We start from the raw sequence: 21,505 nt of genomic DNA on the forward strand, positions 1-21,505 counted from the left end.
GCCAGCCTTCGTCGGCGCCGACAACTCCGTCTCCTCAGCTCGCTGCGGCATCACGAGCTCAGACTTCAGGCAGCAGGTGGATGTCAGAACGACATGACATTGGGAAAATTCTCGTTGCAGACTCCGCGGCAACGATACGCGGGCGGGTAGGGGGATGGAGTGGGGCGGGCACGCTCGTGAGAGCACACCACGCCCAGGCGCGCAGAAGCGATTTACTTCTTCTTGCTGGCCTTCTCGGCAGCCTGTGCAGAAGGAGAGTGGATCAGCGCGGCTCAAAATCGCGAGCGAGCGAGAAATACGTACCTTGGTGACCTTGCCGCTCTTGCCTGCCGTCTCTGCAATACGAATGGTGGTCAGCGCTAGCACGCGGGTGCGAAATGTAACAGCGCTCACTGGTGACGCTCTTGATGACGCCGACGGCGACGGTCTGGCGCATGTCACGGACGGCGAAGCGGCCGAGCGGGGGGAACTCGTTGAAGGCCTCGACGCACATGGGCTTGCTGGGCACCATCTTGACCATGGCGGCGTCGCCGGACTTGATGAACTTGGGCGACGCCTCGATCGACTTGCCCGAGCGGCGGTCGATCTTCTCGAGGATCTCCGAGAACTTGCAGGCAATGTGGGCCGTGTGGCAGTCGAGCACGGGCGAGTAGCCGTTGCCGATCTGGCCGGGGTGGTTCATGACGATGACCTGGGCGTTGAAGGACTCGGCCTCCATGGCCGGGTTGTTCTTCGAGTCGGAGCACACGTTGCCGCGGCGGATGTCCTTGACCGACACGTTCTTGATGTTGAAGCCGACGTTGTCTCCGGGCAGGCCCTCGGTGAGCGACTCGTGGTGCATCTCGACGGACTTGACCTCCGTCGTGACGTTCGACGGGGCGAAGTTGACGACCATGCCGGGCTTGATGACGCCGGTCTCGACACGGCCGACCGGCACTGTGCCGATACCGCCGATCTTGTACACGTCCTGGAGCGGCAGGCGCAGCGGCTTGTCGGTCGGGCGCGACGGCGGCTCGATGGCGTCGATGGCGTCAAGGAGCGTCTTGCCCGTCGACTTGCCGGCCTTGGTCTCCTTCTCCCAGCCCTTGTACCAGGCCATGTTGGTCGTGGGCTCGATCATGTTGTCGCCGTGCCAGCCCGAGATGGGCACGAAGGCGACCGTCTTGGGGTTGTAGCCGACCTTCTTGATGAACGTCGACGTCTCCTTGATGATCTCGTTGAAGCGGTCCTCGGAGTACTTGGTCGTGTCCATCTTGTTGACGGCGACGATGAGCTGGCGCACACCGAGCGTGAAGGCAAGGAGCGCGTGCTCGCGCGTCTGGCCGTCCTTGGAGATACCGGCCTCGAACTCGCCAGTGCCGCCGGCAATGATGAGAATGGCGCAGTCGGCCTGCGACGTGCCCGTGATCATGTCTGGCGCGGGGCGAAGTCAGCATGCTGCCGCTGCGCTGCACTGCCGAGCCCTCTCTGCACTCACTCTTGATGAAGTCACGGTGGCCCGGGGCGTCGATGACGGTGACCATGTACTTGGGCGTCTCGAACTTCCACAGGGCAATGTCGATCGTGATGCCGCGCTCGCGCTCGGCCTTCAGCTTGTCGAGCACCCAGGCGTACTTGAACGAGCCCTTGCCGAGCTCGGCAGCCTCCTTCTCGAACTGTGAGAGAGGCGTGAGCGAGGTGTTGGCGGCGAGCGAAGAGCCGCTGCTACTGGCGCCGCCGTCCCCCACCACCGCACATGCCACTGCTGCTCACCTTCTCGATGGTACGCTTGTCAATGCCACCGCACTTGTAGATCATGTGGCCGGTGGTGGTCGACTTGCCGGAGTCGACGTGGCCGATAACGACGACGTTAACCTGTGCGAGAGCGGCGTGTCAGAGAGGCGGCGCAGACGACAGGACACGCGTGCCACTCACGTGGAGCTTCTCCTTGCCCATGGTGAAAGGCTTTTGGGGGGTGGTGGGGTGGGTGTGGGTGGGGTGGTGGTGGTGAGGTGGGACGGTGGAGCTGTCCGGGTGGTGGGTGGCAAAGAAGAAGCACGGCGGGCGAGAAGCGCCTTTCGCTGCGCTGCGCGGGCGACGGTGCGGCGCGGCGACGAAGTGGGCACGGGCGGCGGGCGGCAGGCGCGCGGCGGGCGCAGCTTCTGCAACGCGCTGGCACGAGACGGCCGCGCGCGCAAAAAAGAGAAGACAGCCGAGCACCGCACGGCGCCAGCCACGGCGCAGCACAGGAGCAGCGTCGCAGCGCGGCAGCCTCCTCGCAGCAGGAAGAGCGTCAGCGTGCCGCTCGGCTGCCTGCCCGCCTGCATGCTGCGCTGCTGGCCGTTCTTCCTCGCCCGCTCGAGCTCCTTCTCTGCGTGCGTGGCAGATGTGCTCTCCCCTCTCCTTTCGACCCGCACGCATGCAGCTTCTATTCTCGCCCTTCATTTGGGTTGGCTCCACCCACATCGCCGGGCCACCACTCTGCCCCTCTGTCCGCAGGTACACAGCGCAGAGCACAGCCCCTCTGCCGTAGCTTCGCAGCGTGACCACGTTCTTCTCGCACCCTTCGAAGCCTGCCGATCTGCAAAGGCGCTCAGGCTGCAGTCCGTTGCGCCGTGTCGCAGGCCGCAAACTTCTGAGGCAGCAGAGGGCGAGTTGTGCGGCAGCCAGCGCAGCGCTCGATGCGCCGCGGCGTCCGCGCCGAGTCAGAGCTTGCGCTGCGCCATCGTGCAGCGCTGCGGCTGCGGCGCGTCTGGCTCGGCTAGAACGTGACCTGGCCTTTGCTCGGGCGCGATGACGTAAGCAATACTCCCACGCTTGTGGCACTGCCTCCTGCTCCCCCACCCCCTCTTTCTCGAAGCGGAGACGGTCGTCCTCAGCACGCCTCGCTCTGCTAGACTTATGCATTCTCCAGATCTCAGCATGGCTGCATGGTGGCGCTACTGTACAGCGAGCAAGCATCGCTAGTGCTTCTGCGTTGTGCGGAATGACTCGCCACAACAGGCGGCTCGTGCCGGCACATCTCGATTCGCTGACGCCGCGCGACGATGAAGCGTGCAGCTAGAACATCGCGAAGCCGAGCGTCGGCTAGCCTGGCTGCAGTGTCACTGCTGCGTGCCGAGCCAGAGACTTCTGTCCTGCGAGAATGGCATGCGAGCGCTCTTGCCGACGGTCGTGCGAGCGCCTCAGTTGATGCTCGCTGGTGCACCAGGCCTCGATGGCCGTGCGCCTCGTTGTTTGAAGCAAGCGCTCGCGTGTGTGTCATGCGGTGCTGCCTTGCGTGACATTATCGTGTAGGTCGCAAAGACCCCGAAGGCCAGCTCGTGGTGCAGCCACCTGCGCCCACGCATTCCACACCTGGCGCGGCACCTCTCCATCATATCCATTCGCGTGCCCTCCTCGACTGCCTCTTGCGCCCTGCCGCTTGCGAGCACGAGCCTCAAGTGGTGTTCCCTCCTGCGTGACCTTCCCTCTATCGCTGCTTCGGCATCTGTCGCGCACCGCGTCCGCGCCTCGAGCCCTCGCTCTTCCGCTGCGAATCCTGCTCTGACGCCGCAGTCGCCGCATGCACCAGCTGCTCGCGCGTGCGGTCTAGCGCGGCGCTTCGCTGAGACCAGACGTTGTCCACGTGCGTTGGGTCCTCAGCGTGGCCAACTGCCGCCTTGGCTCTGTCCCGCGCAGGGCTGCCCTCATGACGCGTCTCCTCGCGCGGCGGAGAGGTCGTCGCGAGCGCTGGCCACGTCGTCGGTGGCGGCTCGGCACTGGCGAGGCGAGACAGCATCTGCTCTTGCCGCCGTGTCGATGCCGGCACGCGCACGGCTGGAGCGCCGTATGAGATGCGCGGCGCATGCCGCGTCGTCGGACTCGAGCGTGGGTCGATGGCCGCACCGCTGTGCCGCAGGCGCTCGGGCGTCTGCTGCTCGGCTGGACCGGCCGAGTACGACACCTCGGAGGGCGCCGAGAGGTCGACGACCGGTCGGGGAAGACTTGCAGCGGGAGGTTGTCGCGGCGACGCCGAGGCGAAATGCTGTCGAGGGCGGCGCGCAGGGCCGCCTTGCGGCCGCGCGTCGCGTGGCTGCGGCCGATGCTCGCCTGGCATGGTCCTCGCTGGCGCTGCGTTGATCGCTTGCTCGTGCGGAAAGCCGCGGCGCAAGTCTGGAGCAGGACCGGCCTGCCACTCGTTGCGCTCGCCGTTGCGCATGAGCTCGTGCACCCGCCGCTGATTCTCGAGCCGCCAGATTTCGTCCTGCTGCTGCCGGTGCTGCTCCGGGCTCAGCGGTGCGCTGTACTGCGAGTCGCCGCTGACGTTGCGGCGTGACAGCTCGAGCATCAAAGCGTTGCCGAGTTGGGTCAGGTCTGGCAGCGAGACTCCAGTGTCCGGCTGCGATGCTGCGGCCGAGGCGCGGCCACTGAGGTGCTCCTGCGCTTGTTGCTCTTGCCAGGCGAGGCTGGCTTGGTTCTGCGCCAGCAGCCGATTGCGCTCTCGCGTGAGCTCTTGCACCATGTACTGCTGCGCGCCGATGCGCGCTTGCAGCTCGTCCGGCGGCATGCCGTTCCAGTCATTCGACCTGGACAGTCGCGCGTGCGCGGCACGAAGCGCTGCGGCGCGCTCGTCGTCGAAGTGGCCGTGGCCGGCGGTTGGTGACCACGAGACGTCGTGCGACGCGGCTCCGTTGGCAGGCACGAGGCCTGCTTGGCGCATCGACATCGCCAGGAGCGCCGACTCCGAGCTCGACACCTCGCTTTGAGCGCTGCGCATCTGCCTCGCCTGGCGAATTGTCTCGCGCTCCAGCTCGATGAGGCCGTTGGCGGGAGGAGCGAAGGGAACAGCGTGCCGCCTGACGAAAGTTGGGCTCTCTGAGCCAGTCCGAAACGAGCGCTTGTGCTGCGGACTCGTGTGACCATTGGCGGCGCGCGGCTGCTGCTGCTGTGCGCCCGAGGCTGCTCTGTTCGATCCGCCCACTCGTGAGGCCTGGCTGCTGGCGCTGCGATGGCCCAGGCTGGTGGCTCGCGACACCGCACTCGTCCCTGATCTGACATAGAGAGCAGTCCGCGCGGGCGTCTCTCCTCGAGGCGGCATCGGCTTGAATCTTTGCTGCGGCTGCGGCTGCGGCTCTTGCTGATGCTGATGTCGTCTTTGCCGGTGCGATGGTCCATAGTGCGAGCCTTGCGCTGCATGTGCGGAGTCGCCAGCTGACCACTGAGAGTCGTGGCCGTGCGTGCGTGCATTTGTCGGCGACATGAGGATCGACTGCTCGAGCTCCATCATCTCATCGACCGTCAGCGCGTTTGCTTCCTGCGCACGATGCCGCTCGAACTGCTCCTCAGTCGTGTACTCCGGCTCGCCAGCCTGCGACAAAATGGTCAGCCAAGCACAACCCGAATTTGCTAAGCAGCACTCACCAGGTCGCCGACGAGCTCTCGCCACACGGCATCCGATGCAGCGAAGAAGTCGTCGATCGCGTCGCACTCGAGTGTCCCGACGGACTCGAGCTCTCGCAGCCAGCAGCGATCGCTGTCGCGCTTGCTGGCGTTCGGCACCGGAACGGGCATGAGCACCGGCGAAGAGAGCAAGTCATGCCGCCAGCCGCCGTTGTACGACGAGGGAGCAAAGTACTGTGGGTGCTGGAACAGCCACGGCGAGCGGACGTCGTAGTGGAGCTGGCCCGAGTGCGCGCTGGGCGGCGGATGCAGCCAGCGAGAGTCGGACGGCGGCGCCGGCGTCAAACTCGTGTTGCCCTCCGAGCTGCCGTCGGTCGTCGGAGACATGTTGACCTCGCGAAGCTCCGGGTATCCAGGCGAAGATGGCCAGACCGTGCTCAGCGACTCGATCGCAGCAGACTTCGCGGCGGTGCTTGGCACTACGGCCGATGCTTCCGGTATCTTGATGCTCAGCCCGGTCTTGATCGGGCGGATCGTCTCGTCGCCCACGTCTCCTTCGACGAGCACTTCCGGACGGCTTGCTGACGTGCGTCTCGTGTTCGGCTCGGTAGTGTACGGCTGCCGACGGACCGGCGTGACAGGCTCGTGCGCCCTCTTCGGAGAGAGATGCCGTCGAGCAACAGGCGAAAAGCTGAGTCGGGCGCCGGGCGGCTGTACAGAGTGCATGAGCCACACGAGCCGAGCGCCCTGCTTGCCGGAGCTGCCTCGCTGAGGCGACTCTGAGCGCAGCTCTCTGCCGACGTATTCCTCAATGCCGACCCAGCACAGCTCTCGCAGCCGCTGCTCGCGCGAGGCAGCCCGCCGCACGTGGATGTCCTCGAACGTCGGCATCGTCTGAACAAGCGCGGCAAAGATTTGTCGTCGTCGCCGCAGTGTTGGCTGCGCCTGCAGCGGCTCGAGAAGTGAGGGCTGATCTCGTGCCCATGCGCGCGACGCCACCAGTTCAGGCACGAGTTTAAAGCATGCGTGCCGTGTGATCGACTGCAGGGCGAAGAAGAGCCGCTGCTGGAACGAGAGCCGCTGGTGCGGCCGGACACGAGGCGTGCGTCGCTCCGAGCTCGGCGGCAGAGGCGTCTCGTCGTCGAGGAACTCCTCACTGCGCGAGGACAAGACGAAGTACGTCTCGTCGCGCGAGCTGCTGGCCGCGCTGTCCAGCTCCAGAGCAGAGATGGACGAGGCAGTGTGCAGATACTGCTGCGCTGCCCCAGAGGTGCGCCGCTGAGCAAGAAAGCTGAGCTGCTCCTCGCCGAGCAGAGTGTGCGGCGGCGCGTACGGGCCCGACTGCGCCCAGATGGCAGTGCGCATCAGCCGTTGAGCCCGTTCGCTCGGCAGGTCGAAGAGGCGCGGCTCGCCGCTGCCGCTGGACTGCGACGTCTGCGACTGCAGCTCGCGTGGGTGGGTGTCTGACTGCCGTGCACCTGCTAGCGCTGGCCGCGGATGCGGAGTGCGCAAGGCAGAGGACGTCGAAAGCGGCAGGCTCGGAGACGAGAGCAGACCGAGACCGAGGTTGCGAGCTACTGCGCCGAGGCCGAGGTCCTGCACCTCCTCTTCCTCGTTGAGAGCAATGGAAGGTTGCCACGACGGCTGTCGGTCCTTTCGCCGCTCGCTCGCGATTGACGACGTGCGCGGCTCGTCGAGACTGGTCGTCGTCTGCGCCGAGGTGAGAGTGTCGACCGACAGAGCGGGCGTCATCAGGCGCGTCCAGTCCGACCTCTGGTCGGCCGGACTGTCCCACGAAGTCGACGGCGTGTCGCCCGCTTGCGACACCTGCTGCGGGCCGACGAGGCTGCGGTCGATGTGTGCATGCGGCGTCGTGTCGACCGCCGGAGGCTGAGCTCGGTGTGGAGTGCTCGGAAGGTGCTCAGAGAGCGTCTCGCTGGACAGAGCCGGATCGCAGCCTCTGGCGTCGACGGCGCTTGCACGCGGAGGTGTTTCTGGCGTCTGATGCATCCGCGCCATGACCCAGTCGAGCCCAGCGGTGGCCGTCGAGACGTCTGGCGAGCCCGCTGGCGAGGACGGTCCTGCGATGTTGGCCGTGTGGAACGACATCTCCGTGTCGGTTCGCGAAGCATGCCGCGCGTGACCACGAAGCGAGGCATCTGCGTGACCAGGCTTCGCGACGGGCGCTGACTTGGACGGCATTTGCTGCTCTTGCGGCACGGTCTGTGCATCGTGCTTCGAGGGTATCCTCGCCCTTCGCTTGGCGCTTTCTGACGCCTCGGCGGCCTTGCGCGCTGCAGCTGCGACTGCCGGCCCGTTCTGCTCTGACACGCGCACTGCCTCGGCAATGATGCGAGCGCGCGCCTCGGCCTCTGCTGCTTCCTGAGCGACGCGCTTCTGGTTGACTCTGCCACGCCTCCGCTGGGTTGATTTTGGCGCTTTTGATGACACGGCAACCGGCTGTGCTGGTGGCATGGCGACGGGCTGTGCTGGTGGCATGGCGACGGGCTGCGCCGGCGGTATGGCGAAGGGCTGCGCTGGTGGAGGACCCGTCGGAAGCCTGAGCGGAAGTCCAGGCGGCCGACCCTGCGCAAGACCCGGCGGAGGGCCAGGCGCAAGACCAGGCGGACGAAGAGGTGGAGGGCCTGGTGGTGGAGCGGACGAAGCTGGCACGACTTCCTGAAAAGACACAGGCGGGCGGGCCGAGACGTCTGACGAAGGAGAGGTGAGCGAATGCAGGCTGAACAAGGACCACTGAGCAGCACACACTGTTCGCTAGCGTCGTAGAAGCAGCAGGCTTGGCTGTCGACACGGACGCCTGTGCGCCTGACAAGCACGGAGTGAGAGAGAACCATCAGACAGCGTCGGATGAGACTCACCCGCCTGCGCTTGCACAGCCTCGTCCCTCTTGACGGGCTTTGCGGCCGCCGTGTAAGACGTCCTGGCTTGCGGCGTCGCGACTGTGACGGGCTTTTGAGGCGCCTCGAGTGCCGTCTTGCCTGGTGGTGCGACCGGCACGGACTGCTTCGCGGCTCCCGCGTCCGTCTTCTCGCTCTTTGGCACCGTCTTACCGCTCTGCGCCGGCTTCTCGACTCGAACTGGCTCCTCGGCTGGCGTACCTCTTTCGATTGCCGATGACCTCGTGATCGACCGTGCCGGCTCGGTGGGTGGCGCCTGCACGACTAGTGGTGGCTTCTTGATGAGAGCCGGCTGCTCGACTGGTGGCGGCTTCTCGACTGCCGGCTGCTTCTTCGTGGATGCCGGCTTCGCGGTGGGCGCCAGCTTCTCAGCGCGCGCTGACCTCTCGACCGCCGCCGTCGCTGTCGCATCATCAGTCGAGGCTGCATGAGCCGGCGCGACGACTGGTGTAGGCGTCGTGGTGCTCTCGGTCGAGCGTTTGTTCTTGCGTTCCGCCTTCAAGAGCTTCTTGTTCGGACGCGCCTCTGCGCTGGTCGTCGCAGTGGTGTCGAGCGACGAGCGCGGCGTGTTCTCGCGAGAGACCCGCAGGCGCGGCGATGGTGCACGCACGCTGCTTCGCGTCGACTGCGATGCCGCATCGTCGGGCTGCGTGCCGCGCGATGCAGCGGGCGAAGAGGCACGAGCTGCCTGCGGCTCAGGCTTCTGCGAGGCGGCCCGCTGCTCATCTTGCTGCCTTCTCGCCTCAGCTCGCTCCTTCTGCGCCTTCTTGCGCTGCGTCTTCGAGTTCTGCCCGGCAGGCTTGGCCTCGTCGGTGGCGACCGGCTGCGACGTGACAGCATCGGCTTCGCGAGTCACAGTGCCGTGCAACTCCTGCAGCTCTCGCAGCGACTGCGCGTAGCGCAGGTTCTCGTACATCACCCGCTGTGGCACTGCTCGCGAGCCAGTGGCACCGTGCTCTCGGTCATGCGCCGCTAAAGCCGCCTTCTCGAGCTCTGCGAGCGGCGCCCGCATGTGCGCCTCGTTGGCGGCTGCGTGCCGGCCCGAGGTGACCAGCTCGGCGAGCCAGTGCGGCATGACGACGTGCGGCACAAATGACGCCCATTGGCGCTGTTGCTGCAGCTGCTGCTGCTCTTGCTGCTGCTGCCGCTGCTGTTGCTGCTGCCGCGCCAGCTCCTCGTCGGACGCCTGCTGCGCGGCAGCGCGCTCGGCGCGCTTGTTGCGCTTCTCCTTCTTCCGAGACGGAGCACGACGAATCGAGGAGCCGCCCGTTGGCGGATCTTGCGCGAGAGCATTGCTGCTTCTGCTGGACGCAGTCACCAGCTCGGTTTGAGCGCTGAATTGCTCGGGTGTCGCACTCTCCGTCTGCTGTTGCTGCTGCGAAGAGGCGCTGCGCTGGGTGAAGAGGCTGATCATGGAGCCCATGCTCGGCCTCTGGCCTGCCGGAACGTGCTCGACGAAGGTTGCGTCGCCGACGACGTGCAGCCAGAGGCTCGGTCCCTCGCGCGTGCCTTGTGCCGCCGGTGCGGTGGGTGAGCTGCGTCTGGGCGCCGAGCGGCGCGATGCGCTGGCGGCAGCAGCGGCTCTCGCAGCGGCTTGTTGGTCTGCCGCTGCGCTGGAAGAGGCAGCTTCTGCGCCGGCAGCGCTGGACTGCGGCGCCGACGAGCTGGGCGGCGCCGGACGAGTCGGCTGGTTACTTCGTCGGAGACGCGCCGCCCTGTCGCCGACGGGAATCGTCATGGGCACCCGAGCGCGGCGGCGAGGTGAGGGTGCGTGGCGGAGCGAGAGCTGCCGCGAGGTGAAGAGGGGAGAGACGTCCGGCTCGCGAGCGCCGCTCGAGCGAGTCGCGAAGCTAGACTTGTCGTCTCGAGCCAGGCCGAAGCAGTGCGCTCAGCTCGTGAGCCGAGGTAGAGCTCACCGCAGGGCCGGCGTGTGCATGCGCTCGTTGCACACTCGCAGCGCTGCCGATGAGTAGAGAGCTTGCAACAGAGAGTGTGGCGGGCGAAAGAGCGAGACGAGGCGAGCAGGTGCACCGGCCGCGGGAGGATGAGACGGCGATCGGCGCCGCGGCGGAGAGGCGGCGAGGGCGTGCAGAGATGCAGACGACGTGGTGGTGAAGAGCGAGCGGATCCGAGAGCGTGTGCCAGAGACGGGCGTGCAAGGGACGTGAGCCGCAGCGGCAGAGGGGTGGAGAGGCAAGGAGCGGCGAGGGCGAGGGCGAGCGTCGTGTGTATGCGGCTCATGCGCACGTGGGCGCCCTCGCCGGCCGCCAGCGACTAAGCAAGCTCTTCGCTCGCTTGCTCGACTTGAGCCTTGGCTGTATCGGCGCCAGGAATAGCAGCCCGGCTGCCGCGGGTCCGATGTGGCCACTCAGGGCCGAGAGAGCAACACGAGCGGCGTCGGTGGCGCCGCTTTGCGCCAGAGTGCACAAGGCGAGCTGGCACGCCGACAGAGCAGGAGCCTTGTGCTTGCTGCGGCGGCTCGTTGTGCCCATCTTCGGCTGCTTGGCAGCGAGCCGGGCCGGGAAGGGAGCGCTCTGGCGGCCTGCCTTGCCTGTTTGGGACGCGCAAAGGAGGATCAACACCTCCTGAGGGCGCGCCAGGGGCACGGCCGCACGCGCCTCGTGCACGTGCAGCGCCCTGCCTCCTCGTCTGTATGCCGGCGCTCCTCCTTCTCGTCGATGTCTGTCGCTCGCTGGACGAGGCACAGGGCTGCCGTGTCTCTCTCTCGCGCAAGCTCATCAGGAACCGAAGTCATCTCTCGCCGCCGCGCTACGGCGCCAAGGGGCGGCCAGCTGCGCCTGACCGATGGGCACCTACATCCTGGCGGGCGGCTCCATTCGCCTCCTCTTGGCCTGCTCGTCCATCGCGGCCATCCTCGTTGCTCTTGCGCCCCTTGCGTGTGTGTGTCGCTTCAGGAAGGTCACCCCCTCAGCGCCGACGCCGCAAAGCGCAACGCGCAACGATGCGGCATCCCCGCACCCGCCGCCCGCACCGCGGCCTCCGCGGGCGCACGGGCGCCTCTCACCTCTCATGCTGGGCGTCACCGCGCCGCGCACCTCCGCTGCGCTCGGCTTCTCTTCATGCCATGATGCGGAGCGTGGAGAGAGAGGCCGCGGCTCGTCCAACACGCGTGGAGGACTCCTCCTTCGCCGCTCAGGAGGGGCGTTTCATGCTCTGTGGGGCCGCCGCCGCAGAGATGGAGCATCGGCGGAGACACTCGCGTGTCAAGCAGGAAGGAGGTGCGCCAGCAAGCTCCGATGCCGGCCTCGGGCACCGCTCCGAGATCGCAGCGCCTGCAGCTGCAGCGGTACGGCGAGCGGGCCAACCAGGCGCCGCAGCAGGAGCAAGAGGGCGTCACGTAAGACGGCCAAGCGGCCTGTGCGACGTCGACCTCACCCGGGCGACAGTGAGCAACAAGGCGATGCCTGCCATGCTCGCCGTGCACCTGGCGAGGCCCCAGCGGGCCGTGGGCAGCGCCACAGCGGCGGCTGCGAGAGCGGTGCATGATGATGAGGAGGAGCTGCGCCGTGGCTCGGCCACTTTCTCGACGCGTCGCGCGGCCGCGAGCTGGGCGCAGGGCAGGAGGCGCGCCGCGGCCGCCGGCGTAGCGTCTTTTGCCGCTTGCCTTGCATCTGCTCCCTTCTCGCGCTCGCCACGCTCGGACCGGCCGCTCGCACCTCGCATCTCGCACCCGCTCGCACTCCTTGTCCCGCCTCCCGCACACCCTGTGCCCATAGACTGCGCCGCACATCTGCACGTGCCTCTCGCACCCCGGCGATCGACGGCGCTGTTCCCTCATAAAGCAGCGCCGCGCTGGCCCCCGGATCCTTGCTCTATCTCCTCCACCCTCTCCGCACCATGGCAAACCGGCAGCGCTCCGGCTCGCGCCCGCGCAGCGAGGCCGTCGGCTTCACGGGCGACGGCGCCGGCACGCCCGCACACGCCGGCGGCGACGAGCACAACAGCCTCGCCATCAACCGCACGCAGTCCGCCGGCGGCCTCGGCCACAACTTCGGCGGCCTGCGCCCGCTGCACGCCGCTGCGCCGGCAGGCCGAGTGCAGGCGAGCGACTTTACGCCCATCAACGAGGCGCCCGGCCAGTCGGGCGCCGCCTTCCCGCAGACGGTCACCTTCTCGCCCGTCGTGCGTCCGCGCCGCGGCTCGGCCGGCAGCGTGGCGTCGCTCGAGGGCGGCGACGGCGGCACGGGCGACTGCAGCCTGGCCGACGACGACGAGCTGCGCGACACGTACGACCACGAGGGCACCGAGTGGGGCGGGCAGAGCTTCTTCGACGACGCGCGCAGCATCCTCAGCGACGCCGCCAGCATGCTGGCGCCCAACGCCTATCTGCGCTCGCGCGCCTTTGCCGACCTTGGCTCGCACCACGCCGAGGACGGCTACGGCGACCCGGGCATGAGCGGCATCAGCGGCCACAGCGGCGCGCCGTGGCGCAACCGCATGCACAACGACGACATCTCGGAGCGCTCCTCGCTCCTCTCGCGCGCGCACGGCCAGCGCACGTCTGCCTTTGGCGGGCGCCGCCGCGGCTCGCGCCTGGGCACGAGCTACCGCGGCGACTCGGACGCCGGCGGCAACTCCGGGCTGCCGCGCTTCGAGAGCATGCCGCGCTGGGACAGCATGGATCCCGGCGGCACGCAGATCACGATGCGCGAGGCTATGGTCTCGTCGAGCGAGCTGCCGGGCAGCAACCTCGGCCTCGTGCTGATTGCGGTGAGCCAGGTGTGCTACTCGTGCATGAACCTCGTCGTCGTGCTGCTCGACGAGCGCGAGGGCAAGAATGCGCCCGGTAAGGGCCCTGGAGGCGAGCCGGCGATGGGCGCACTGCAGATTGTCGCCGCCGAGTGCTTCGTCATCTGGCTGGCGTGCACGGCCCTGATGCTGTACGCGCGCACGGAGCACATGTGAGCGGCATCTGGCTTGCAAGACGTGTGTACGCGCTGACAGGTCTTCTTAGCATCATGGGTCCGCCCGGCGTGCGTGGCGTGCTGCTGGCGCGCGGCATCTGCGGCTGGCTCTCGACGCTGCTGCTCTACGTCTCGCTCGAGATGCTGCCCATTGCCGAGATGACGTCGATCTCCTTCCTTGCGCCGCTCGTCACTGGCGTGCTGGCGGCCATCACCATTGGCGAGCCGTTCACGCTGCGCGAGAAGATTGCGGGCGTGTCGAGTCTCTTTGGCGTGACGCTCATCGCGCGTCCTGCCTTCCTCTTCGGCCGCGGAGAGGAGAGTGACGTGCCGTCGGCGCCTGGCGACACGCCGCCCATTGACGGCATCCCCGAGCTGCCGCTGCCCGATGTCGGCGGCCTCGACGAGCACTCGCTCGGCGTCATCATCGCGCTGGTGGCTGTGCTGTTCATTGCTGGCGCCTGGGTGTCGCTGCGCGCTATCGGGCATCGTGCCTCAACGTACCACTCGATCGGTGAGCAGTGCAGCACGCTTCTGCTGCGCTGCGCACACCGCTGACTCTTTGCCCTCAGCGTACTTCTCCGGCGTCAGCTGGGTCGCCTCGCTGCTCACGATGGCCGCGCTGCGCGAGCCGCTCGTGGTGCCGCAGTCGCCGCTCTCGATCTTCCTGCTCTCGGGCATCGGCCTCTTCTCGCTCTGCGCGCAGGTGTTCCAGACGCTGGGCCTGCAGCGCGAAAAGGCCGGCCGTGCGGCGGTGATGAGCTACCTGGTGCGTGCCGCGTCTGACCTGCCCACTGAGCCTTCGCTGACACTGACTGCCGTACAGCAAATCCTCTTCGCCACCTTCTTCCAGGTGGTGCTGCTGGGCACGCCGCTCGAGGCGCTGAGCATCCTCGGCAGCGTGCTCATCCTCGCCAACGGCGCCTGGGTGGCCAGTGCCAAGGCCAACGACGACGACGCCGTCGCCGTGCACTGAGCGCGGCCCGCTCCCGGCTCCGGCTGTGTAGTGTGCGCATTCCGCATGTGACGACCCACCTAATGACACATATCTAGGCGGCGCCGGCTGTGAGGCGGTGGAGAGCATTGCGGGGTGCCGTGGGAACAGCTGCGAGGGCGAGTGGAGAAGCGGAGAAGGGCGCGCCTCGGAACTCGGGGCGTGCTCCGAGACATCTCCTGTTTCTCAGAAGAGGCGCTCTCGCTGCGCCAAGCTCCTTGCCTCCTACCGCCCTCGCCCACTTTGCGGCTGCTCCGCTCCTGGATCCGCACCCTGCTCTGCTGGCATCTGCACGCCGAGGCGCTTGCTTCCCTACCACCACTTCGCTGGACGAGCCTCACTGCCACCTGCACACCACCCGCGATTGCCCGACCGCCTCGCCGCACCGCCGCAACCCAGCACTCCTCTGCGCCTCCACGCGGCTCCAGGCTGCACACCATGGCGTGGCCGGCGATGCGGCGAGTCGTGCGACGCAAGTCGTCGCCGCCGCTGCCTGCGCTCGTGGGTCGTCCGCGCGTGCTCTTCTGTCTCTTCATCTGGCCCGTCGAGCCGTCGTACTGGCAGCCGCTGCTGAATGCGTGAGTGCAAAGCCATGGTCACGCGAGCCGTGCCGCAGCTCCAGCCTGACGTCAAGTGCAGCATCCGCACGCGGTCAGACCTCGACTTCCTCATCATCATCAACCCCAACTCGGGGCCGGGCGAGTGGGAGCCGCCGCACGAGCACCACCTGGCCGCCGTGCCGCTGCTGCGCGGCGCCGCCTCGGCGGGGCAGATCGTCGAGCTCGTCGGCTATGTGACGACGCGCTGGGGCGAGCGGGCGCCGCACCTCGTGCACCGCGATGTGGACCGCTATGCGGCGTGGCCCAGCAGCAGTGGGCGCGCCGACATGGCGCTCGACGGTATCTACTTCGACGAGAGCACGTGGCATGAGTTCGGTGCACGCTACTACCGCGAGATGGCCGAGTATGCGCGGTCCAAGCAGTGGGGCCAATGGCGCAGCGACGCCAGCGTGCCCAGCTCGCACCAGGCGCGCAGTGACCTCGTCGTGCTCAATCCCGGCTGCTGGGTGCACCAGGACTACTATGCCTTCAGCGACTTGATCATCGTGCACGAGCAGACGGTGCAGAAGTTCGAGTGAGTAGGCCAGATGTGCATGCCGTGCCCCTCAGGCTCACGTGTGGGTGCTGCAGCATCGGGCCGCTGCGCCATGTGCCCATGCCATTCCGACGAGTGCCGCGGCACAAGTTCGGCGTGCTGCTGCACGACGGACCGCCGCCAGCCGACGAGGAGCGGCCAGGGCACCGCAGTCCCGGCTTCACGCTCTCCAACCCCGCCTGCCACGCCTTCAGTCCCGACACGCCGCTCACCACGCGCGGCATCACCGAGCTCTGCCTGCAGCGCCTCGGCGTCGGCGCCTTCTTCCTCACCAACCTCTCGCTGGCGCAGACGGACATCTACGCCAGCTTCGGCTCCAACTTCGACGAGTGGATCGCATGCTGCTCCGATGCTGTGCGCTCGCTGCAGCACGCCGCCGACTGAGGCTGCACTGGGGCGCCTCGCTTGTTCTCGTCACCCGCGGCGCTGGAGCATCTGATCTCCGCTCGCATGCCTGAGGTAGCGCAGCTACGTTCCGTCACGCAATGTCACGTCACTTTTGCTCGCGCTGTGTGGCATTGTCATGGCCGGGCAGCACGCTCCTGCAGGCGCGCCTGCTTCTCCTGCAGATCCTTGAGCTCGCGCGCGACGTGGTAGGCTTCGCGCTCAAGACTGGCAACGGCAGGTCAGCGAAGTGGCGTCAACGACGCTACGATCGCACTCACGCAGCCTGCTGTTCCGCCTTGACTCGGGCAGAGAGCTCCGGCTGAGCAGCCGCTGGCGGTGCAGCAGCAGCAGGTGCAGTGGCCGGTGCCGCATCGACAGTCTCGTCCGGCTCGCCCTGGATCTCGGTGCGGTACTCGTGCAGCGCCACGCCGGCAAACCAGCCCGTGGGGATGATGACGAGGGCCAGCAGCGCCGGGATCCAGCCGCGGATCTTGCTCGGCGGCGGCACGAGTGGCTCGGGCTGAGGCTCGGCTTTCGCCTGAGGCGACGGACGCGGCGGCGCGGCGAGGCCTGGTCGCGGACGTGCGATGGGGCGTGGAGCTCGACTCTCGCTGGCTGCTCGCTGGCTCGGCGCAGGTGCACTGCCTGCAACGCCAGACTTGGCCTTTGCAGGAGCAGTCGCCGCACGAGGAGCTCGCGCTTGCCCGTCCCTGGCCGGCGGGCGCGGTGGACCGGTCGCGTAGCCACGCGAGCCTCTCGGCGGCGCACCTAACCTCGCTCTCTGCTCCATCGGCGGCAGGAAGCGCGGCGAGCGCAGTCTTGCGTCGGTGCCGAGGCGCACGCCCTCGCCGACCATGCTCCAGCCTTTGCTGAGCCAGCTGCCGAGCCAGAGTGCCGGGCGTGTGCTCGTGACGAAGAGCAGCGCACGCAGTGGCGGACGCGCCCAGCGTGGCAACGACGGCTGCGAGAGCAGCATGGCGAGCAGCCCGGCCTGCTGTGCACGCAGCGGCGGCAGAGACGCACGCACCTCGGACGTGCGAGCCGGCCGCAGCGCCAGCGCCATCCACTCGGCAGACGCTGCATTCTCCGCCGAGGGGCGCCAGCCTCCTCCTGGTGCCGTCTTCCGTCGCGCGAGCAGCCGCAGCGCCGTGTTCTCGGCGCCGCGCATCAGGCGCGTGCCTAGCCGCTCCGAGGCCCACAGATGTGTGGTGAGGACTGCGAACGCCCTCGGGCCGCCCGATGCGCCAGTCGTGTCTGCGCCAAGCAGGTCGACGACGCCAGCGCTGCTGCCTTGCGGCGCAGGCTCGATCGCAAGACCACTGCGCGCGTGCTGGCGCCGCAGCACGCGGTCCAGCCGGTGCGCCAGCACGACGTCCGTCGTGGGCCGGTCGCCGATGACGAGCACGTGGCCCTGCGGCCGCAGCACGTCTGCGATCTGCCGCGCACAGGCGCGCGCCGGCTTCTTGGCGGGGTGCGCCAGCACGGGCACCCACAGCTCGCGCGAGAGGTTCTCGGCCTGCTCGACAGTCAGTGGTGCGTACTTGCGGCTCCGCAGCGGCCACTCACGCCGAGGCCGTGCGGGTCGCTCGAGCTGCCGGCGCTGTTGGAGACGATGAGGATGTTGTCGCGGCCAAAGGTCTCGATGGCCTGGTGCCACGCCTCCTGTAGCCCAGAGGTCAGCTGGCCGTCACGCCTGCCCTGCCGCAAGCACGCACGCGGATCGCCGGCGCCAGCACGTCCTCATGCGGCTTCGTCTGCGCAGCCAGTCAGCGCACGCAGAGTGTGGGCTCACGGCGCACCACGCACCAGGCAGTTGTCCTTGTCGCACACGATGGCGCGCACGCCGGCAGCATGCAGGCGGCGCCAGTCGAGCGCCGCAATGTCGGCGACGACGAGGTGCGGCACGACGAGGCCGGGGCGCACGAGGGCATGCAGCAGGCCGCCGAGGGCCGGGATATTGGGCATGGCCGCAGCGGCAGGCCGCAGTCTCGGACACGAAGGGAAGGGAAAGGACGTGGAGGTGAGATGGGAAGCAGAACAGCGGCGCGCGAAGCATCATGCAAGACCCTCTACGCGCGCGACAAACGCAGCCGCCGCGGCGCTTCCTTGCGCGAGCAGGAAGAGGCAGCGGCACGCAGCAGGGTTGCAGCCAAGCTTGTGCGCTGCAAGTTGCCAAGTAGCCACATTCTGCTCCCAAAGCAGAGCTGGTGGTCAGAGGCTACATGTCCGAGAATCAGCTTCAAGCACCCTGCTCTGCAGACTGTTGCGTTTGAGCCCAGTGTCTCCTGCGCCGTGGCTGCGCGCCCCGGCGCCCTGCCAGACAGCGGGGATCGGGGGCCGTGCCGGCCGCGCACGGTCGTCGTCCGCCGCGCGAACGCCGCGCCATCCTTCCTCCCCATACCCACCTCCCTGTCTTCCGCGCCACCGTCCCCACCTGTGCTGCTCTTGCCTGCTCCATTCTCGCCTGCACCGTCGCAGCTGCGCCCGCACCTACCCAGCGCGCCGTCGCATCTGCCACTCGCACCTGCCCGCCCGCTCGAACCCCCTACCTCCACTGCGCGTCGCCCCGCATGGCCGACTCGGGGCGCGATGCCAAGCTCTTTGCGCGCGGCAAGGTGGCCGAGCTGCGTGCGGAGCTGCAGTCGGACAAGAAGGACAAGGGCTGGAACCGCAAGCGGGTGCGTTGGCTGGCGGTGTGGCAGATGGGGCAGGCGGGCCGGCGCGTGGCAGCGGCGCCGTGGCCCGCGGCTGCCTGCTGCGACGCCGTGTTGCTCGCCAGACCGGCGCAGGGCTGACGCTGTGCCTCCTGCAGGTGGTGCTGAAGAAGATCATCGCCAATGCCACGATGGGCAACGACATGGGCCCGCTCTTCGCAGACGTCGTCGGCTGCATGGGCATCCAGGTGCTCGAGATCAAGAAGATGGTCTGTGAGTCGCCTGGCGCGCCCAGCTGTGGCGACTCGGCGCCTTGTCCGCGCCGCCGCCGCATCACCCGCTGAGGCGCTGCGCACCTGCAGACCTGTACCTGATCAACTACGGGCGCTCACATCCGGACCTCGTGCCGAATGCCATTCCCGGCTTCCTCTCGGTGAGACGGGCGCTGCGCTATGGCCACACGCACCGCTGATGTGCCCGCTGCAGGACTGCAACGACCGCAACCCGCTCATCCGGGCGCTCGCGATCCGCACCATGTCCTACATCCACGTGCCCGCCGCGACGACTGCGCTGCTCGATCCGCTGCGCCACTCGCTCAAGGATGCAGACCCGTACGTGCGCAAGACGGCCGCCATCTGCGTCGCCAAGCTCTACATGCACGACCGGCGCATCGTCGACCGGCAAGGGTTCATCGGCATGCTGCGCGACCTCCTCGCCGACACGAATCCCACCGTCGTCGCCAACGCAGTCGCGGCGCTGACGGAGATCAGCGAGCGCTCGGACAACATCCAGCTCAAGCTGAATCTGACGATTGCGTCGAAGCTCGTGTCTGCGCTGCCAGACTGCTCAGAGTGCGTGGCGTGCGAGCGGAGTGCGTCGAGCTCGCTGACGTCGCCTGCGCAGATGGGGCCAGACCTACATCCTCGAGTCGCTCATGTTCTTTGTGCCCAACGACTACGCCGACGCCGAGATTCTCGCCGAGCGCATTGCCGTGCGCCTGCAGCACGCCAACTCGGCCGTGGTGCTGACGAGCGTCAAGGTGATCCTGTACCTCATGAACTACATCGCCAGCGCCGAGTTCAAGGAGGGCCTGTGCCGCAAGCTGAGCCCGCCGCTCGGTGCGTTTCGCCCCCACTGCCGGGCCCCTGCCAGCGCACCTGACACTCCGCTGCAGTCACGCTGCTCTCGTCGGGCCCCGAGGTGCAGTACGTGGCGCTGCGCAACATTCTGCTCGTGATCCAGCGACGGCCGCTCGTGCTGGCCAACGAGGTCAAGGTGTTCTTTTGCAAGTACAACGACCCCGTGTACGTCAAGATGGCCAAGCTGGAGATCATGTACCGCCTGGCGAACGAGCGCAACGTCGAGCAGGTCCTCGCCGAGCTGCGCGAGTGAGTGCTGGCTGTGTCTGCTGGTCCCCTGCCCCGCCCGATGCTGACGGTCTGGCTCAGGTACGCGGCCGAGGTCGACGTCGACTTCGTGCGCAAGGCCGTGCGCTCGATCGGCCGGCTGGCGATCAAGATCGAGTCGACGGCGGACCGCTGCATCAAGGTGCTGCTCTCGCTGATCCAGACCAAGGTCAACTACGTCGTGCAGGAGGCCGTCGTGGTGATCAAGGACATCTTCCGCAAGTATCCGAACCGCTACGAGAGCATCATTGCCACGCTGTGCGAGAACCTCGACTCGCTCGACGAGCCCGAGGCGCGCGCGGCCATGATCTGGATCATTGGACACTACGCTGAGCGCATCGAGAACAGCGACGAGCTTCTCGAGGACTTCTTGTACTCTTTCACAGAAGAACCGGTCGAGGTGCGTGCTGCGCGCTGCCGCTTTGGACACATCAGGCTGACCCTCGCCTCAGGTACAACTGGCCCTGCTGACCGCGACGGTCAAGCTCTTCCTCAAGCGGCCCACGGCCGGCGCCGAGCTCGTGCCCAAGGTGCTCAAGTGGGCGACGGAGGACGTGGACAACCCGGACTGCCGCGACCGCGGCTACATGTACTGGCGCCTGCTCTCGACGGACCCGGCGGCGGCGCGCGACATTGTGCTGGCCGAAAAGCCGCCGATCAGCACCGAGACGGACCGCATGGACCGCACACTGCTCGACCAGCTGCTGCTGCACGGCGCCTCGCTCTCCTCCATCTTCCACCGCCAGCCGCAGACGTTCATCCGCGGCGCAAAGGCGCGCTACATGCCCGACAGCCCGGTGCGTGCCCCTTCGCCTATGTTTCTGTTCACATGCTCACACCTCACTCAGGCACTCGACGAGGCAGCACGGCGGAACGCCAGCAACCACATCTACTCGAAGCCAGCGCCGCGGGCGTCGGCCGGCATCGTGGCCGTGCAGCCGGCGCCCGCACCGGCGCTGCCAGCACGCAGTGTGGGCGGAGCAGCGGCCGTGCCGTCCAGTCCCGTGGCCGACGCTTCGGCCGAGCTGCGCGCCGCCGACGACGACGACCTGCTCTCGTCTTCGCCGCCCGCCGCCGGCGCCGCGCGTCTGCAGCGCAGTGACGAGGCCGACGGCGACGACACGGCAGAGGAGCTGGCGCGCCGGCGACGCGCCCCCACCGACGACGACGGCGGCGCCGATCCGTACGCCATGCTCGGAGACGACTTTGGCTTTGCGGGCTCGTATGCCACCGACGCGCCGGCGCCCAAGAGCAGCGGCATCGACGAGCTGCTGGCGTGAGGCGCCTGCGTGCGTGCGTGGAATACCTTATTCACGGATATTTGCCACCGCATGCCTGGCCTGAGTGTATTGTGTGGGGCAGTAGAGCGAGTTCAAGACTGCAAGGCAGGCTGTTGAGGTCATGCGGATGGATTGGGGTGCGTTGCAGCGCCCGAGCCCCGACCGCCCCGTGCCGTGCCATCAGCCATCAGTCGAGCCCACCAGACAAGCAACCCCTGCAGAGCAGGCATCTGACCGGCGCACCGCGTGTCTGGTATTCAGTGCAAGATTGTGGCGCCATCTGCTGGCCTGCTCGGCCGGCTGCGAGGCCATGGTGTGCAGTCGACGGTGCCTGCATCAGGCCGCCCCCTTGCGGCCGTGGCGCGCGCGTCCCGGGCCGCTCCCACGCCGTCGCGCTTGGCACGGCACGCGCGTGCCTTCTGCTC

At 67.7% G+C, this 21,505-nt stretch overlaps 6 protein-coding genes across 6 annotated transcripts; 3 read left to right on the forward strand and 3 right to left on the reverse strand.

Annotated features, from left to right (window-relative positions):
- Positions 1-96: 96 nt before the first annotated feature.
- Positions 97-1,994, reverse strand: FA09DRAFT_308338 (translation elongation factor 1a). Its single transcript, XM_025740577.1, has 6 exons — positions 1,915-1,994; positions 1,753-1,854; positions 1,478-1,655; positions 394-1,413; positions 304-335; positions 97-242 (listed from the first exon to the last, which is right to left on the reverse strand). The coding sequence occupies exons 1-6, from the start codon at positions 1,933-1,935 to the stop codon at positions 213-215; spliced, it is 1,383 nt and encodes a 460-aa protein (XP_025598137.1). The 5' UTR covers positions 1,936-1,994; the 3' UTR covers positions 97-212.
- A 1,201-nt stretch (positions 1,995-3,195) lies between these two features.
- Positions 3,196-10,170, reverse strand: FA09DRAFT_29511 (hypothetical protein). The gene is made up of 4 exons (XM_025740105.1): positions 8,241-10,170; positions 8,131-8,187; positions 5,383-8,072; positions 3,196-5,329 (listed from the first exon to the last, which is right to left on the reverse strand). Exons 1-4 carry the CDS (start codon positions 10,015-10,017, stop codon positions 3,452-3,454), a joined length of 6,402 nt encoding a protein of 2,133 aa, XP_025598138.1. The 5' UTR covers positions 10,018-10,170; the 3' UTR covers positions 3,196-3,451.
- A 2,747-nt stretch (positions 10,171-12,917) lies between these two features.
- FA09DRAFT_297678 (hypothetical protein) lies at positions 12,918-14,180 on the forward strand (the record flags this gene model as incomplete). Its single annotated transcript, XM_025740215.1, has 4 exons — positions 12,918-13,201; positions 13,255-13,718; positions 13,777-13,973; positions 14,031-14,180. 4 exons carry the CDS (start codon positions 12,918-12,920, stop codon positions 14,178-14,180), a joined length of 1,095 nt encoding a protein of 364 aa, XP_025598139.1.
- Positions 14,181-14,353: 173 nt separating this feature from the next.
- Positions 14,354-16,032, forward strand: FA09DRAFT_29555 (hypothetical protein). The gene is made up of 3 exons (XM_025740124.1): positions 14,354-14,776; positions 14,838-15,332; positions 15,389-16,032. Exons 1-3 carry the CDS (start codon positions 14,637-14,639, stop codon positions 15,735-15,737), a joined length of 984 nt encoding a protein of 327 aa, XP_025598140.1. The 5' UTR covers positions 14,354-14,636; the 3' UTR covers positions 15,738-16,032.
- FA09DRAFT_360679 (hypothetical protein) lies at positions 15,875-17,728 on the reverse strand (the record flags this gene model as incomplete). Its single annotated transcript, XM_025745257.1, has 5 exons — positions 17,547-17,728; positions 17,456-17,494; positions 17,307-17,402; positions 16,019-17,256; positions 15,875-15,965 (listed from the first exon to the last, which is right to left on the reverse strand). Exons 1-5 carry the CDS (start codon positions 17,703-17,705, stop codon positions 15,875-15,877), a joined length of 1,623 nt encoding a protein of 540 aa, XP_025598141.1. The 5' UTR covers positions 17,706-17,728.
- A 409-nt stretch (positions 17,729-18,137) lies between these two features.
- On the forward strand, positions 18,138-21,335 carry FA09DRAFT_308348 (putative beta-adaptin). Its single transcript, XM_025740578.1, has 9 exons — positions 18,138-18,418; positions 18,553-18,667; positions 18,757-18,827; positions 18,881-19,245; positions 19,298-19,512; positions 19,569-19,782; positions 19,843-20,200; positions 20,253-20,597; positions 20,649-21,335. The coding sequence occupies exons 1-9, from the start codon at positions 18,311-18,313 to the stop codon at positions 21,078-21,080; spliced, it is 2,223 nt and encodes a 740-aa protein (XP_025598142.1). The 5' UTR covers positions 18,138-18,310; the 3' UTR covers positions 21,081-21,335.
- The last annotated feature ends 170 nt before the right edge of the window (positions 21,336-21,505 follow it).

The sequence above is a fragment of the Tilletiopsis washingtonensis genome (assembly GCF_003144115.1).
Source record: "Tilletiopsis washingtonensis strain MCA 4186 unplaced genomic scaffold FA09scaffold_11, whole genome shotgun sequence".
NCBI classification, from domain to species: Eukaryota; Fungi; Basidiomycota; class Exobasidiomycetes; order Entylomatales; genus Tilletiopsis; species Tilletiopsis washingtonensis.